Below are 17473 nucleotides of genomic sequence, written 5' to 3'. Positions count from 1 at the left end.
AAGGTTAATAACTGACTGGCTACCTGTGCAGACTGACTCTGCTCTGCTACAGCCGGGCTTTGCTCTGTAAGTGTGTGTGTGGCATCACAGGAAAGGTCAGTCACAGAGCTTCATAACCAGTGTGACACTGTGACCTGTCAGAACCGGCCATAAGCGAGAGTGTGTGAGCGTTTCTACTTTTCAAGGCTCGATGTGAGACACTGCTGTGTGTGTGTGTGTGTGTGTGTGTGGGGGGAGGGGGGGTGCATGGATGTTCAAGTGACCTTGTTGCAGTGGACCTATGCTGGAATGGACAGGTCTGAACTGCCTCTTCAGTGTAAATGTGGGCCTATCTACTGCATGAGGATGTTAAGTGAGTAATATTATATAGAAATAAAAAATAATTATCTTCATCTCACTTCTCTTTCTGCTGATTCTTTTCCTCCTCTTGAAATAAAAAAATCTTTCTTTGCATTTCACACTTCCTTCATCCGCGCTGACTCATCACATACAATCCCTCTCAAAAGCACACGCTCATCAACTGTAATACTAATCTGAGTAGAACAACCTGTCATCTCTTGCACCTACATCTCAGCCCACTTGTTGCCACTGGCAACAATCTTTTATCATCAAAGACATCAGAAAAAAATAAAATGGGTTACGTTTCCAGGTCCTGCTCCAAGGCGGCAATCGTTACGTACAGTTCCCCCACTGGAAAACAAAGTCTCTCTCCATGAGACCACTTGTGTACATCATTAATGGTCCTCCTTCTGTGTAACACTGTACATGCTATGTTGAATTTCCTTAATTATTTTGTGCCCAATTAGCAAGGAGTGGGGGCAGAACCATAACAGGGACAGAAGTTACTAAGCTGAATGAAATGCTTGATTAATATTAATGAATATAAAGCCTGTCACTGAATCAAATCCATCACACTTGTTTTGTTTCAGCTACTTACGCCATGCTTCTGTGGAAACCACGTCGCTACCAGTGAATTAATTAAACACTCATGTTTGCAAAGCACATAAACAGATGGTTTTAGTGTATGGTATAAATACATACTGTGGGATCCTAATTAGGATACTATCTGGTATCTGATGTTTTTCCTAGCTGTGGAAGTCTTTACCCAAATTAACTCGGCATGTGGGAATGCTTATGATTTCCTACTTTACTGTGATTAATTATATATATATATATAATTTTTCTTGTGCGACTTTATGTGCTGAGTCTGTGTTAAAGGTTTTAGAATGCCGTTCTTTTTAATGTAACAGCCAAAAGCAGCAGTGTTCAAGCTGAACTCCCTGTGGTTTGTGTAAAATATCCCATTTTGCTTCTCCCTGTGCTGGCCTCTGTGCTCCTTTGGGCTTGCTGATTCTTTATTTTTTTTTTTTTGCTTTTGGCCAGACATGACTCGAGACAGGGAACGCTGGAAAAGGTAGGGAGAGGCAGAGGAATGACTTTACAGGAGCCTTGAAGTTGAGAAATAGCGAAGATCGGAGCAAAGTTTTCATTCCTGCACAGGAACATTTCCAGGCAGCAAGGAAGAAAATCAGTGTGGCTGTACATAGGCAAAACACAGCATCTATCCATCTAGTCCAAACCCCGACTTCGAGTTTTCTATATGCCACATAAATAAGGCAGTAGCTAATTCTAAACATTATAGCATATAGACAACTAGTGTCCCCTTGTTGAGCCCAGGAGAAAACTAAAATTACTAAGGCAAGAAACAGCAAACACGTTATAGAGGGAGAAGATGTTTTGACAGAGAAGGAAGTTCCACAATAGAGATCCGTCACAAAGAGATGACGGCAGAGAGAGCCCTGTTATCTTTCACTCCACAGGAGATGAAGCCTTTCTCCATCTTCTTGTGATAACCACCATCGTCCCCTCTCCTTCGTCTTTGAATCTCTTCCCTTGTTATGATACCAGTGTTGACTTTCATCCTACCTGAGAAACTCTTATTTCTGTCTCCGTGCCGCTATCTCTCAAGCTAATTCGAGTTAATAAGTTCCTCACCTCCAGTCTTACTTGTTCTCATCTGCCTAAAGATGTGGCCAATGTTGAAGTTTCATCTTTTATTTCATGCACTGAGCATAAACTGAAACACTGCTGTACATATATTTATGTTTGTTGAATTAGTTACAGGGTACAAAGGATAGTCGAATGATTTGTCTTAATCATTATTGGATATAATAACACTCTCCAGACTTCTTTCTAAAGTTCTTTTTGTTGATCCTCTAGATGCCAAAGCATGTCCCAGCGGCGAGTTCATGTGTGCCAACCGCAAGTGCTTGGCCACCGTCTATGTGTGCGACGGCGACGATGACTGTGGAGACGGCAGTGATGAGCTCAAGTGCGCGGCCCCCCTGACCTGCGGGCCCAATCATCTCCGCTGTAACACCTCAGAGTGTGTGCCGCTCATGTGGAGCTGTGATGGAGACCCTGACTGTTCTGACAATTCAGATGAGGGGCCGGAGCGCTGCGGTGGGGACGGGGTCCCCTACCTGGCCAACCGCAAGGCAAACTGCACTGCTGGGGAATTTCGCTGCGCCAATGGCGAGTGTGTGCGTCTGACCTGGAAGTGTGATGGAGATCCAGACTGCAAGGACAAATCGGATGAGTCTGACTGCCGTGAGTTTCTTTTTCTGTTTCTTCTCTTTGTTTAACTCCCCTTATACTGCGCTCTCCCACATAGCTTATTTCCTCGTTTTTTTATCTTGCTGTTGATTATAGAAATTATTTATTGTCATATTTAAAAGTCTGCCCACTCAGCTTGCAAATGCAGCTGTCTCTGAAAAGCTTTCTGTACATGGAATATATAACTAAGTGGTTGGATAGTTTCATTATAATAAAGAATTATATAGGTATATGTAACCATGGTTACACGAGGAGGCTTGTGTCCCAATTTTATCCTACTTACTAATTCTAAACCAGTCAGTATACACGTTTTTCATGTATTCATACATAATAAATATTTATACTAAATGCTTAGACGGTATGCTAAGACAGACAGTACATTCTTTATACAAGTAGCACAGCAGCTAATAGAGAATTGGGACACAGCACATCAAAACCCCTTCTCATAAAGTCATAGTTACTGTAAACTGTACAGCAGGCGGATCTTTTTTGCAGATAGTCGTTCATTGACATATTCATGCCTTTACTTTTTTCTTTTAGTAATTTGATTTCTTTTGTTTTCATTTTTTATTAAACTCAAAAAAAATTATGAGATAACACTTATCTTAGTGAAGTAAGTTGAACATAGCTTTGTTAAGTAGATCTAACTAAATGGTTAGATTGTATTTTTGATCGAGCTATTAAGTTAGATCAACATAAAATACCTAAGTTGAAGGATGTTTTTAAATATACTTTTATTCTGCATACAGTGTATTAGCACTGAATGAGTACTTTAATCACTGGGCTATAGGCATTTTGCCTCCCTTTTCCCTACTCTCATATTGTTAAAGATAATTCATGTTCTCTGTTGTATCCACAGAATCTCTTTTCTCTTTTTCTCATAGACTTTCAAATTACATCAATGCTCAACAATACTGCTGTTTCTAAAAATATTATTATGTGGAATACTGTGTGCAACTTGCTGAGGAGATAGATTCAGCTTGATCCATACAATGGAGAAGATAAGATATATACAGTGGCTCTGAGTAAAGAAAAGAGTGTTGAACAGTGCACCACGAAACTGGAAGAGCTATTTATATTTATATCTATTAAATGTTACGAATTTCAGACAATGTTAAAACAGCTTTACAAAGATGTGAATAAATGTTGTTCCATCACCATTGACAGTGGCTTTCAAAGCTGATGTTTGATCAGCCTCAACTCAACCTGGTACAGTAAACGTGACATGGTAAAAACCCAGCTCACGTTTACTGTACATTATTTTTGCCTGTTTGCTTTGAGACTGAAGAATGCACAAACACAAACATCACATCCTTCCTCATGTGAGGTGTCACTTTGCCATTTAGCACATTTCTACTCTTTTTTTTTTTTTTTATGTGGCAGGTACAGAATGTGTCTCTGATGATAAAAAAAACGGTGTGAAAATGGGGCCTTGTGATAAAAACAGGTTTTCCTATTAGCTGGTCATGGATGGGGGAGCCCTGAAGCTCTTGTCTCGCTAAGCCTGGGTGTGAAGCCCAGATAGTCTCGCTATTCATTATCAAGATGTGCAGAGCACACATCAAACCCACCTCTCGCACTCTGTGGTGTCATATAAGCAGCACTTTAAGGAGACTGATGTTTTCTTAGCCAACTGGATCTCTGCAATAATGGGAGGCCTGGAGACAGTTAGAGGCTCAACCTCAGCCTCGACCTCAACCTCTTTCAGACTTTGCCGTTTTAACCATTTACTGCATTTCACATGCTTTTTTTTTTCCAAGTGAAGATTGCCTTGCCATAGAAATTGAAAATTTCTGCCAACTCTACAACTGACAACAAATTCTTATAGGTATACAATGTGTTTATACATCTGTATACAGAAGTACTGTAAGTAAGTTCCTGGCCAGTCAGATCTCTACGTTGATGTCTCATATGATACAGAGAAACCCTTTACGTACAGGATGTTGTTGTAGACGTGCCGTATACAACAACATCTTGTCTATAGAGGACTTCTGCATACACATACAGTGTGTGGCCAGGTTACTGCAGCCCTGGCTCTATTACGTTCCCTGCATGCTGCTGACTTCGTGATAACACTAAATCATATCCGCCTCAGTCAGATATTGGTTTTTAGCTTGGATTAGAGTGGAGTTATATGAGAACACTGAACCCGTTGATGAAAAGCTTGTCTCTGCTTGGGATGTTAATGAAAGTTGGTGTGGTTGGTCATCTTTTCGTTACTATATTGAAACCCATTCATCACACTGCCTCAGGTTAGCAGTCTCCGTCCTGTTGTATATTTGTGAGTTGTAATGCAACAAAAAGTCTGGACTTGGTTTCAACCACAGAATGTTGTGTTCCCCGTGAAGGGATTAAAGAGATTAAAACATTTCATGTCTGTGTGGGTCTTACAGCACTATTGACGTGTCGTCCTGATGAGTTCCAGTGCGGTGATGGTTCCTGCATCCACGGCACCAAGCAGTGTAACAAGATCTATGACTGTCTTGACCACAGCGACGAATCTGGTTGTGTCAACGGTGGGTTCACCTGTCATCTCTGGCTGTCACAATCTGTCCTCCTCTGCCTGATCGCCTGTCTTCTTCTTTGGTGCATGTGTCAGTTTGAATTTGTAACCCTCCTTCTTGTTCTGTCTACTAGTATTTAAATTCATTGTGTCTCTGCCTTTTGTACAACATTATTGTCAGCATTTGGCCCTGTAGTCGCTTAAGGTTCAATTCTCTAAAACAGAGAGTTTAGTGGCTACAGGACATGTGGTACAGTACCTGTATAATGCAGTATTGCTGAGCAAAGAGCCTCCATTTAATGTATCTGAGCAGTGTTTGTGCTGTAATTTTAGGTTTTTCTATTACACCTATGTTTCTTAGCTGGTGACCGAGGTTGAAGTCCAACTAGAGAGAGAAGTGCAAAACTGAGAGGAAACTCACTGATCGATAAAAACAATACACTTCCTTTATACCATAAAACGTTCCTAACTGTTTTTCTAAAGGAACGACTGCCTACAGAAGCTGAAATTGGTGTAAACAGTATTGATGGAAATTGTAAAGCCACAGCAAAGATCCACAGAGATGAGACAGACTGCAGAGTAAGGTTGTAACCTCTTTCATATAGCAGCAGGCTAGAAACGTAGATTTTGCACATAAGAAAGTGGGAATTTGTGAGTGACAAGACCTGTGTGATCTTTAAAGTGTCGTTGACCAAAACCTCCCAGAAAGTTTTCTATTAATCCACAAAAAGACGTTTTTATTTGTTTTAGATTCATAAAACTAACTTTGATGCTCAAATGAAACTCAGTGAAGAACAATTATGGTAATTCTCTGGACATATATTATAGTTGAACCATTTGCTGAAATGACCATTGATGATATGTCCTGTGGATCCAGCCAAGTGCTTTTTGTATGCCAGTTTCATTACTACTCCTTTTTTTATATTCTGATGAATAATTCACAAGCAGAGTGCAAAATTATTTGGAGGAAATTAAGCCCTAGCAGTGTGAAACGAGACCAAATTAAAGTTCAGTTTTTATTACACGGGTTTTTTTTTTAATATGGGGTGATATGAATATGTGACTAGGAAATACTTTCTGCTGCCGCTTGTTTCATGGGAGCCTTCAATAATTCGGCGAACCACTGGAGAAATTCAATTTGATTTCACACCCTTTTTTTGATTCAAGGGGAATAATCAGTTCGCAATACAGTAGCTTATGCAAATGACTGTTTGTGATGTCCATGCTGCAGTGTACATGCTGATGCGCCGTCTGCTTCTTTTGTCGCAGCCACCAAATGCGAGGGACCCTTGAAGTTTCTGTGCAAGAATGGAGAGTGTATCGATAGCTCCAAGGTGTGTGACTCTGTCAAGGACTGCAAGGACCGATCAGATGAGCCCAAGAAAGAGTGCGGTAAGAGGGCTTCTTCTGCACACAGTTACATGGTTGGACTCTCCTGATAATACTCTTTTACTTATGATGCAAGTAAAGTTTATCGCTCTGTGTCTGGCCTGCTTCTGACGTGTGTCAGCGCAGCTTTTGTTACAGCCCTGTGCTTTGAGACAGCATGCCTATGCACATCAGCACAACGGACTGAAGCAGTTAATGCAGCAGCCTGATAATGTTTGCCATAACAAGATGCATCTACCTCCCTTCTATTAACGTGCATTTCAAAAGCATCAGAGGTGCACTCGAATTAGCAGCAGCCTCTGTTGATCAGAAAAAGAGTGTGAAAGGGAAAGGGATGTCGTAGTTAAACAAACATTATTGGTGTATTAATTATTATCTCTGTGTTGAAGTGGGAGAGCGGGAAGCAGACATTCCCACTCTCCCACTCAAATAGTGACATTTCCTCCAGGGAACATACTGTTGAGAAGGGAAAAGTGACAGCTGGCAGAGTAGACTGACCTCTGCTAGAGACAGAAATTACAGGACTGAAAAGGTATTCCTGAGTGTAATTTTCCTCCCTCTCCCTCTCTCTCTCTCTCTCTCTCTCTCACTGCTCCATCTCTCCTCCTCTGCCTCCATCTCTCCCTCTCTCCCTCTGCCCTTCAACTTGAGGCCATGTTCCCCGCTCATTATAAGCGTGTCCACACACACCTAGCTCATCACTCTGCTCGCTCAAGCGTTTACTTTCAAGATGCTCCCCAACTGAAACACATGCAATGAAAACGCACACACACAGAAACAATAATACCTCTCTCTGCATGGAAACACTCATACACAAAGTAGAGGTTGAGTGTGATTGGGATGTATTTGAAGCATTGGTCTTACTGCCCTACGGCCATACATCAGGGAAATAAAGACAATGCACTTCTCACTGTTTGCCATCTCATTAGAAATAATGTTATATTAGTTTGTATGTGGTGCTGTGAATGTGATATGTGTGTATATGAGCATAGTGAGAGAGATGGACGTGGGCTAGAGAAGGAGAGATGTTATGTTTGGCTGTCTGGAAGAAAGGATACTTGACCTCTAAATTATGACTGTCCTAGGAGGCAGTCTGGAAAAAGGAGTTCATATTTTCACACAGGGTCTTTCCAGAGCCATCTTCCGTATCCACCCAGCACCTCTTACGCCTTTTCTTCTGCCGCCGAGTAGCTGCTGTGAGTGGCAGACTGCTGTCACCCATCCAGCTGAATTAGAGATGAGGATTTAATGCTGGTGGTTGCAGTGCTGAAATTCTGCTGGCATTTATAGAAGCCAAAGATGAGAATGTTACCACAAAATGAACCTTCTGCCGGTCTTTGCAGAGAGAACTGCATTTTGTCTAGTTTTGTTACAGCGTACAAGGATGTTGTCTTGTATCCGTCCAAGAAACTTCCCCAATGTATCATGGATGAGGCGAGCTCATCATGTTGGATTTCAGCAGTCTCTACATTTCTCGTAGTCAACCTACTCTGTATTGTGCCGTACTCTGAGAAAAGACCACAATTTCCAGGAAAGTCCATCAGTAATTTATTGCAAGACCCAAGAACTGAATCACTACAACTTTGTTGCAGCTGTAAAGAACCAATATCATGTAATAATCAGTCTCTGCAGGATTTCACTGGCAACTTTTTTAATCCAGGGAAGGCCCACAATCTAACTTGACGAGCTTATTGAGGAAGTTTCTTGCACAGATACTATATAGATCTTGTGCATTAAAAAAAAAATTTGCAAAACATGCTTTTATTGTTTTGCAATGGACTGGGAACAAGTAAGAAATGCTAAATTAATATAGACATTTCACTTGATAAACAATTCAGTGAATAACTCAATATAAATCAGATATTTGAATCAAATTATAAAAATAACGTATTAATATTATACAGGACAATACAGGACTATTAGGAAATAATTTTTAGTTCAAGCAGAAAAACTCTCCGTACACTCCAGCACCAGATGGCAGATAGACAAAGTCAGAGTACTTAAAGTTAATGCAGAAGGAGAAACAAATATTTGCTAGATTAGATAGTCAAGACCAAAAACAGATAATTGGACATTGAATATTGGACTTAACAAGGAAGAGGGCAGAAAACGATGGCAACGGCAAAGAAATGTGAGTCATGTTTCATCATGTCTGCTTGATGTCCAAATAGGCAACTGTCTGCTAACGCCTTATAAACAACTTAATAGGACATATTAACTTAAAAGGTGAAAATGTGTCAGTGCAGCATAGTTTTGTTCACATCTTTAAGTTATAATCATTTTAAAATAAGTAAATTGTGCTTCCGGAAAAATATCAGTATGTTCCCATTACTCTTAACATCTGATACTGTATGCAGCGGAAATGCTCAAAATGTGAGAAGAAAATTCAAACCTTCCCAAAAACAGCACAGATTTATATACAGTATATATATATATATATATATATATATATATATATATATATATATATATATATATTATAGATAATATATATATATATATAGATGTAATATATATATATATATATATATATATATATATATATATGTATATATATATATATATAAACATATAATATTCATTCCAATAAAAAAATGTTTATTCCTTTTAAAATAAAACTCCACTTTAGACTTTACACAGATTACTACTGCCCTATTCATTATTTAACACAGTAACATACGCACTGCTACACAGGCTCAGACAAATATCCACAAAAGAAAAACGTTACAGATTTATGAGGTGTGAAAATGTGAAAGGGTTTTTTTTTTTATATTTCTTTCAGTTTACATTAAGGTAATGAGGCTTCATCTTGGAACCGGTGACTAGCTGAGTGGGGAGTTTCAGCTGATGCTGAGCTTTGCTTTAGACCAACTGTTCACTGTTCATATACCGCAGCCTTGGTTTCAGTCACTGGTTACTGTTGACAGACATAAGCACTCTGGCAGTTGAATCCACTTTTTTCATTATCACCAGTCTCCAGTTGTTGCTCACTGTGCAGCACGGTTACTTGTTTGTGCAAAAAGCCTGCGCGCTGTTCAATGAAACACTGGAGAGAATAAGTTTCTTTCCCTTCAGTTCAGCTTTCATTCGTTTCTCTTACCTCCTGTGACTCAGTTGGACAATAAGCTTTTGTCAAATCAAACATGGATGGAAAAGAGAGCATTCTAAATAATTAAAGTGCACTCTTAATACTTCCTGTCACTGCAATGGTGAATTGATACAGTACACTTAATGTACTAGCTTATGATTTGTCATCCTTACATATGTTGAGCCAATGTGTTGAGGAGATGTAACACTGACCTCTGACTCTTTCTTGCTATCAAGCAATTCACAAGCCCTTTGTGTGTGGTACAGCACAATTGAATCGGCTTTATTGCTTGTGCCAACCGCGTGTCGGCTCTTTTGACCTACTTTTACACGAGCGTGGTTGGTTTTACATCTTTTTCAGGATGCGTTTACTTCACTCTGCCGCAATTCAGCGTGCCTGTTTAATTTAGATGTCCTCAATCACTCCTGGGACGGATCCTTAAGGGATATCTCAGAATCCCGGTTCAAGACATTAATCCTCTCACACACACATATTTCATATCCGAGCCAAATGGTCCTGGATCTCAGTTTAAGAACTCCCGGTGTGTGTCTCTTTGATTTCTTTTTCACATCTGATAATGATTCAGTAAGGGTGGAAAAGAGCTGAGTGCTGGAGCTGAGATAAAATGACGAAGATTGTAAAGATGATTTCCATGTTCTCTGTGTGCGCCACACACACTGTGTTCATGCATCTGTACTACATAGCACAAGCAATGTAGATGTAATAAAACGTTTGAGAGTAAATGAGTTTTTATAAATCAGTTGTTTGACCCATCAAATAACCACATGCTCCTAACTCACCAGTGACGGGCTGCAGTTGACCGCTGGCTCTTCTCTTTGTCTCCCAGGGCTGAATGAGTGCATGATCAACAACGGTGGCTGCTCTCACGTCTGCATGGACCGACCTATAGGCTTTGAGTGCCAGTGTCCTACTGGTTACCAGCTGCTGGATAAAAAGACTTGTGGAGGTAAAGAAACATAAATATTATATTAGTATAAGTATTTCAGACAGATATTGTGACAGAGTGACTGCCAACCAAGTTAGTCTGAGTGTGTTTGTATTGCTTTGGGCAGCTCTCGGCTCTCTAGCTGTCCATCTTTGTTTATCGTGCACAGCTTGTCACTCCCACAGGGAACATTGCACAGTCGTGCAGCTCTCTCACACACATATAGCATGTCCTCCACACACTTTCCCATGCTTTTAACACTAATGTTTCTTCATCACACCCAAGGAAAATGCCTGAGATCTGCTGGAAGGAAGCCGATCAGAGAAGTCAACAGTTACACGCCCTGTCTGTCAACTTTTTTCTTCATAACGACAAAATGTCTGCTTTGCTGCAGCACTCAGGGCCATAAATGTGCACATTATCCTGCCCAATATAGCTGTTACTTCACCCAAAAGTGTTGGTTTTTTTATTTTTTAAGGAATCCAGTTGCTGCTCTTATCTTGCGCTGCTCGGGAATTAGTCACTGTCTCTCTCCCTGCGTCTTTGAGTTGATTGATGAGCTCCTCTCCTTTTCCTCCCTGCAGACATTGATGAGTGTGAGAACCCTGACGCTTGTAGCCAGATCTGCATCAACTACAAGGGGGATTTTAAGTGTGAATGCTATGAAGGTTACGAGATGGACCCTGTTACCAAGACCTGCAAAGCAGAGGGTGAGTTACAATGATCAATGAAGAACTCAAAGCGAGGGACTTCTGCTTTGAAGCTAAGTGGGGCGATTGTAGTGTTTCACACACGTACTGCAGTAACTTTGGTTTTGTTTAGAAGAATTCAGCTGCTCTGAAAATGTGAAAAACTGTGTTGTGCTGTAACTAACAAGACGTTCTCTCAGATGTTGCGCTGCCTCATTAGTGCAGCACTTCGCTCTCACAACTTTTGTACAACAATGTCAACCCCCCCCCACATCTCATAATCACAAACATCTTTCCGCTGTTAGTTTTTTTTTTTTATCATTGCTCCGCACGTGTTTGTGTACTTGGCATAAAAAAAAAAACAAAAAAGCATCACCAAGGCAACCGCTGAGTTTCTCCCAGGGCAAATCTGTCCTAACGTGTCCTGTCCAATTAGACGGTTTCATGAGTGACAGACCGATGCATTTGGCCACGCGGAACACTTATAATTAGGTATAGCAACTCTTCAGGGCTACCTGGCTGAGTCACGCTGGGTGCTAATTACATCGGTTTAATCTGGTCTCCTGTTAGGCTGGCTGACAACAGTTGTCGGACTAGCGGAGAACAAAGTGAACTGCTAAGAGGCCAATTAATGTCCCTTGACCTCCAACTATATCCGGAAGCTGTTAGCAAGAGGATTACGGAGAGGGGCCACTTTATATGTTTACACTTCATTTACTCAAAAATCTTCATTATTTAATGGGCACAAAACAGTAAGTCAAATGAAAAGTGGTGATTTGGTCCCTGTGGCTCTCAAATGCTGTGATTTCATTTCCCTCAATTAAACTGAGCTGATATCAAAGCACTTGCAGGCATGCATATGTGTGTGTTTGCATTTGTACACACTGCATTTGTCCACACTTGTGTATTTCTCTGCGCGTGATTGCCCAGAGTGTTTGCTATCAGTTCATTGTGGCCAGCAGAGAGCCGTGGGTCTGGCTGTGTGTCAGAAGCGGCTGAATCAAAGTGAATGCAGCAGTTCCACCTCTTGGTTTTGAGACAATGAAAACTACTGCTGCTGTGACAGCCCATAAAAGCAGCAGGGGATTTTCCCCTTCAGAGGGGTTGGAAATGTCACCGTAATGGCCAGTTGTTGAGAACACTTAGCCCAGTCACCGTTCAGACTTTTGGCTGGGGCGGAGGAGAATGGCAGAGATGTTCAGGAATCTGATACTACAATGAGGCGACGACACACACACTGTCGAAAGAGAAACTAAGGCCAGTGAGCCATTAATGAGAGAATTTCATATCTGCCTCTAGAGATAACTGGCTGCAGCTGCCATCCTATTACTGCACGCTGTCAGAATGAGATACGCTCAATATAGATGTTACAAGACAAAGGTGGGCTGTAGTTGCTAGCCAGTGTGATAAAACCTTCCCCTGCAGGCACATGCTGTTATGTATCCCACTTAGCTTTTTCCTGGCAGAATTATAAGAGACCGAACAAGCAGGCGTGATAATAAAAATGCATCTTAAGTTGCAGTGTTGAGTTTTGTGTCTAATTAAAATCTCTCCTGGGTGACCCCGAGACAGCTCTAACAATAAGCGCGGATAAACCAAAATAAAAACACACTCAAACGCTGGTGCTGAGGTGAAGCAGCTTGTGTCCATGCAGCTGCAAGTGGATGTTTGACACCTTTGTTTGTTTGGTTACGTTTTTAGAAACGGGGATATAGCCACCAAACCACTGATCACATGAGATGCATTCTGCCAGCAGACGAGACCTGTGATCCATTAATGCCCCTATGATAGAGACACTGGAGGTCTTAATGCTTAAATTCATGTTGTTGCTTTTAATATTGTTGTGTGTTAGCTGCCTTACACAAGGGGAAGACATCAGTCTGATTTAGCTTTGCCCAAGGTTGTTTATCAGCCCTCAGAGGAAATGACCTGTCTTTTAGTGTGTGTGTTGTGTGTGTGTGTGTGTGTGTGTGTGTGAGAGAGAGTGATAGAGACAGAGAGAGTCTATTTAATTCTGCCCCTCATGTGAAAGTTGACAGCTTGCTGTTTAAAGAGGTGAATGCTAAAGTACTCCTGATCCATATTTGCAAGAAGATAATAAGGAGCGTACAAACTTCAATCAATACTCCAACTATTCAGCAGTTTTTAATGAAGGCCTTGTTAGAATAGGATATTGAGCTGTATCACACAAGCGTTGTTGTGATATGTACAGTATCTGTTAAAAGATGACATTTAGAGTATTGACTCTGGTGCTGGAGGAGCACGATGAGTTGGGATATGTATTTTTGGGGTTGTTACTGTAGAGGAACGTCAGTACCATTTTCTGACACACTCTCCAGTAGTGTCCAGCACACAGCAACATTTTGATGCTGTGCCGAAAACCAGTGTTTCATGCGTATTGGCATCTTTTGTATGTGTGTTTTGTGTTTGATTGCTGTCGCAGTGTGCAGGTACAGCCATCGCCTCTTATTCAATTAAAATATACTCAGAACACGTTGGTTCTACCATATAAATAGCTGAATCCACTTCAGTTGCTGTGCTGTGCTGTGCTGTGTGATGCTGTGCACTGATGATCTGTGGAGTTGGTGGATGAAAGCAGTTTTCTAATAAGAACTTGGACCTTTCTTCTGGCCCCTCACCAAACTGATTTAACCGAGCATTAGTAAAGTACATCACAGCACATTTGTCTTGCTTTAAATCTATCTGGCTGCACTGTACTTCAACCCTGACTTCTTGCCTGTTTTCACAAAAATTGAGCACCAAAGCATCTTTTTGCTTCGTGTGCAGGGAAAAGTCCTTACTTGCTCTTCACCAACCGACATGAGATCCGACGTGTGGACCTGGTGAAGAGGGACTACAGCCAGGTGGTTTCCACTCAGAAGAACACTGTGGCTTTGGACCTGGATGTGGCTAACAACCGCATCTTCTGGTGTGATCGCTTTCACCGGAAAATTTACAGGTAAATATTATAAGATAACATTACATTTAACATTTACAATTTTCTTAAGCTATTTGCAAGAAAAGCTTTGAACTAAATCTGTGTCAGACTCATGACTTAAACCACAGATTTGCTTGTACCTTTGTTCTGATGAATCCCGTCCTCATAAGTTGCATTTCAAACGTACGAGGACTTATGATGTTGCGATGCTTGGTTGTGGGGGAAGTGAAACATCACATTTATTAATGATAATAATAATGAAATACTTTATCATGGCGACGTCATTTGATGTGAAGTGCTAATGTAGTGTTCATTCCAAAAGACCACAATGTTTTGTAAAATAATGTAATAAATGATGTTAAAATATCATCATTTTAACATCATCATAACAAAAATATGATTGTAATTGAAATCCTGTAAGATTAAGAGTGGTCTTTAGGGCGTGTAGATTTACTTCGTACCACATAATAAAACACTGGTGAATGTCAGACACCTTGTAAATATAGTAGGTTTTAAGTGAATGCTTTGTGAATGAGGCCGGTTATTAGTAACCTAATAATTAGTTCATTATTATTTGATTTCAGAAAGTCATAAATCTGAAACTGTCAAAATGAACAAAAACACATTTTGTCCTCCTTAATTATTAATTCAGTTAATTCTATTTCCTTAAAATCTTTGCAGTGTTTTTTTTTTTTTTTTTATTTGTGTGTGTTTGAGCATAGATATTCTTCATTCTATCACAAATCCTGAATCATGCATGAATATGCATATACAGATATTCTGTACATGTCAAATAGATAGATAGTCTTTGCATGCTATATCCCTGGAGTTCTCCCGCTGGAACAAGCTGAAGGTTCTGGCTATTTACACAGCAGCTGAGAGTTTCTGAAAAACTTCGGAGAAACCTCTGATCATGAACAAAACACTGATAAAGTCCACGTTGTTGCATTCTGAGTTGATGTACTGAAGTTATTGTACTGAACATTTGCATGTTCGGCCTTTGATGGCTCAAGCCTGCTATTATTCCAGATTAATCCCACTTTGCCTGTTGTTATCCCAACTACGTTTTCTCCCTAGTGTGCTTTCTAATTGGAACACTGTGTTCTCTTTATAAAATGGATGTTAAGAGAGAAGATCTCTTGGGAAGCTAAAATTGAAATTCGTGTTTGGGAGCACATCTGCCTGGCCCTTGCCTCACACCTCTGCCGGGGCCAAATCATTAGCGTGCAGGGCAACCCCTGAGTGAGGCCTTGTCTACTGTGATAAGTGGTCCACCTATAAGGATGCTAACCCCCAGATGAACCTGCTCAGTGCGTGGCTCTAGGCTAAAGCTTACATACCAGCCCTACTCTCTGCTCTGCAGTCGCTTTACAGATCTGTGAAGTATAGTGAATTAGTATCCATAGTGAATTAGTGGTAGTCTCCTGTATTTGTTTGTACATTTCTGTCATCCCTTTTTTATGTATGATTATTGCTAGATTTGATTTTAACAGCAAAGTTAAGTTATTTTTTGGTTAAAGTTTGTGGTTATATAAAAAAATAACAGCCAGTGTAAATCTTTTTGACTGGGTGCCACGTACACAGGGTACAGACTTATTAACACAACACAGAGCTGGCCGGGCTCTATATTGTGATGATAACATCCCTCTGCTTCACATCGATTTTGCAATAATAGCTGGCTTGCTGTAGATTATCCTCACAGATTCCCCTCCATTCAAAACACCACCTCCTCCCTCCACTCGATTACCACCCTATTCTTCCCTCACAGTGCCTTTATCCATGAGGCCAGTGATCCTGCCCAGCAGGTGCCACTGGTTGATTCATCTCTGAAGACCCCCGTGGGCCTGGCTCTAGACTGGCTCCAACACAACCTGTACTGGACTGACTCTGGAGACAAATCCATCTCTGTGGCTTCAGTCGACGGCACCAAGAGACGTGTCCTGATCAACACTGACCTCAGTGAACCCAGAGCCATAGCACTGGATCCCCATCACGGGTAACGTCATAGTTTGTGTATGAATTTACATGATGTCAGCAAAAACCGAGTTTATGTGCATTACTGCCCCCCACAGCTGTATACTACACACTGTACTGGTGTTTATTCTGATTTATAATATTGAAGATGATGTTCAATGACCCCTAATAAAGATTTGTTAAGTGATTTCAGCCTGCAAGACACAGAAATTGAATAACCACAATCCTCTTCTGGGACCACAACTAATGATAAACATAAGAGAAGCCTTGTTGCTGTGCGTCCAGAGCAACAAGCGTGTGACCCATTTAGCATCCTGACTCAATAGTTTTTTTAGAAATCCTGTCCTAGATGAGTGCTCCTAATCTGGGAAGCTTTATGAAGGTTTTGTGCTTGCGCAGCCTTTGTGTTGTGGTGATCCATACCCAGATGAGAACAAACGCGCACAAAAATAAACTAAAATAAACAGGCATGTAGCCTAAACAGAGACACAGACCCAGTGAGATTCTCTGCACATTTTACAGACCCAATCATATCTGCCCACTAGGAATCCAGCTCACACTGAATGCTTACTGTGACACCGAATGACAGGAAAAATTCACTCGATCACAGCAATAATGATTTGCACAGAGCTGACTGTGTAAATCACTCTTTATTTTGCTGCAGTGATCACTGACTGATAGTTCCCAATGACCATTCAGACTACCCTGATTATTGAAATCACTCATATTGGCTCTGGCGGGGTAGTTACTAATACTGATGAACACAAAGCTATTAAGCTATTAACTATGACATGATGGCCTGTATGTCTTGCATGCAGGATCTCCAATAAATTTAAAAGATCGATCTTGCAAATGAAACATATAGAGCCTCAACATCAGCAACAAGCTCAGTAGAAAAAACAACAACAAACAAACCTGTACATAATAGGTAATATGATGTGATGTATGTGTAAAACAACACCCACTCCCCATGTGTTACAGAATTGAACGAGCAAAACTGTCAGCAAGCTCTATCCAGGATGTTCAGTACAGCCTGTACAGAAACTCACAACATCATTGGAAGCAGTGTGCACCACCACCACACTGTAAAAGTATTGTTTTCAGTTTTCTTGCTGAGCTCAGGAACACTACCTGAGCTTTCTGGAATAACACAGTAAGTTTGCTTCCTTTGCTCAATTCAGCTTCATGTACTGGTCAGACTGGGGCACGCGAGCCAAGATAGAGAAGGCTGGGATGAACGGAGTAGACCGACAGGTGCTGGTGGCTGATAACATCGAATGGCCCAATGGCATCACTCTAGGTGAGAGGACAGCAGCTCTTTGGCACAAAT

At 40.9% G+C, this 17473-nt stretch overlaps 1 protein-coding gene across 1 annotated transcript in view; it reads left to right on the top strand.

Annotated features, from left to right (window-relative positions):
• The window catches only part of LOC113172339 (low-density lipoprotein receptor-related protein 8-like), a 69155-nt gene that overhangs the window by 42045 nt on the left and 9637 nt on the right, over positions 1-17473 (top strand). Inside the window, exons 5-12 of the mRNA XM_026375270.1 lie at positions 2221-2610; positions 5010-5132; positions 6389-6511; positions 10444-10563; positions 11127-11252; positions 14019-14190; positions 15938-16165; positions 17325-17443. Coding sequence (XP_026231055.1) covers positions 2221-2610; positions 5010-5132; positions 6389-6511; positions 10444-10563; positions 11127-11252; positions 14019-14190; positions 15938-16165; positions 17325-17443 — 1401 coding nt within the window. The remainder of the gene's footprint in view (positions 1-2220; positions 2611-5009; positions 5133-6388; positions 6512-10443; positions 10564-11126; positions 11253-14018; positions 14191-15937; positions 16166-17324; positions 17444-17473) is intronic.

The sequence above is a fragment of the Anabas testudineus genome, chromosome 17 (genome assembly GCF_900324465.2).
Source record: "Anabas testudineus chromosome 17, fAnaTes1.2, whole genome shotgun sequence".
Lineage (NCBI taxonomy): Eukaryota > Metazoa > Chordata > Actinopteri > Anabantiformes > Anabantidae > Anabas > Anabas testudineus.
Note: the sequence above shows the minus strand (reverse complement) of the source record. Positions and strands in the feature narration are given on the sequence as shown.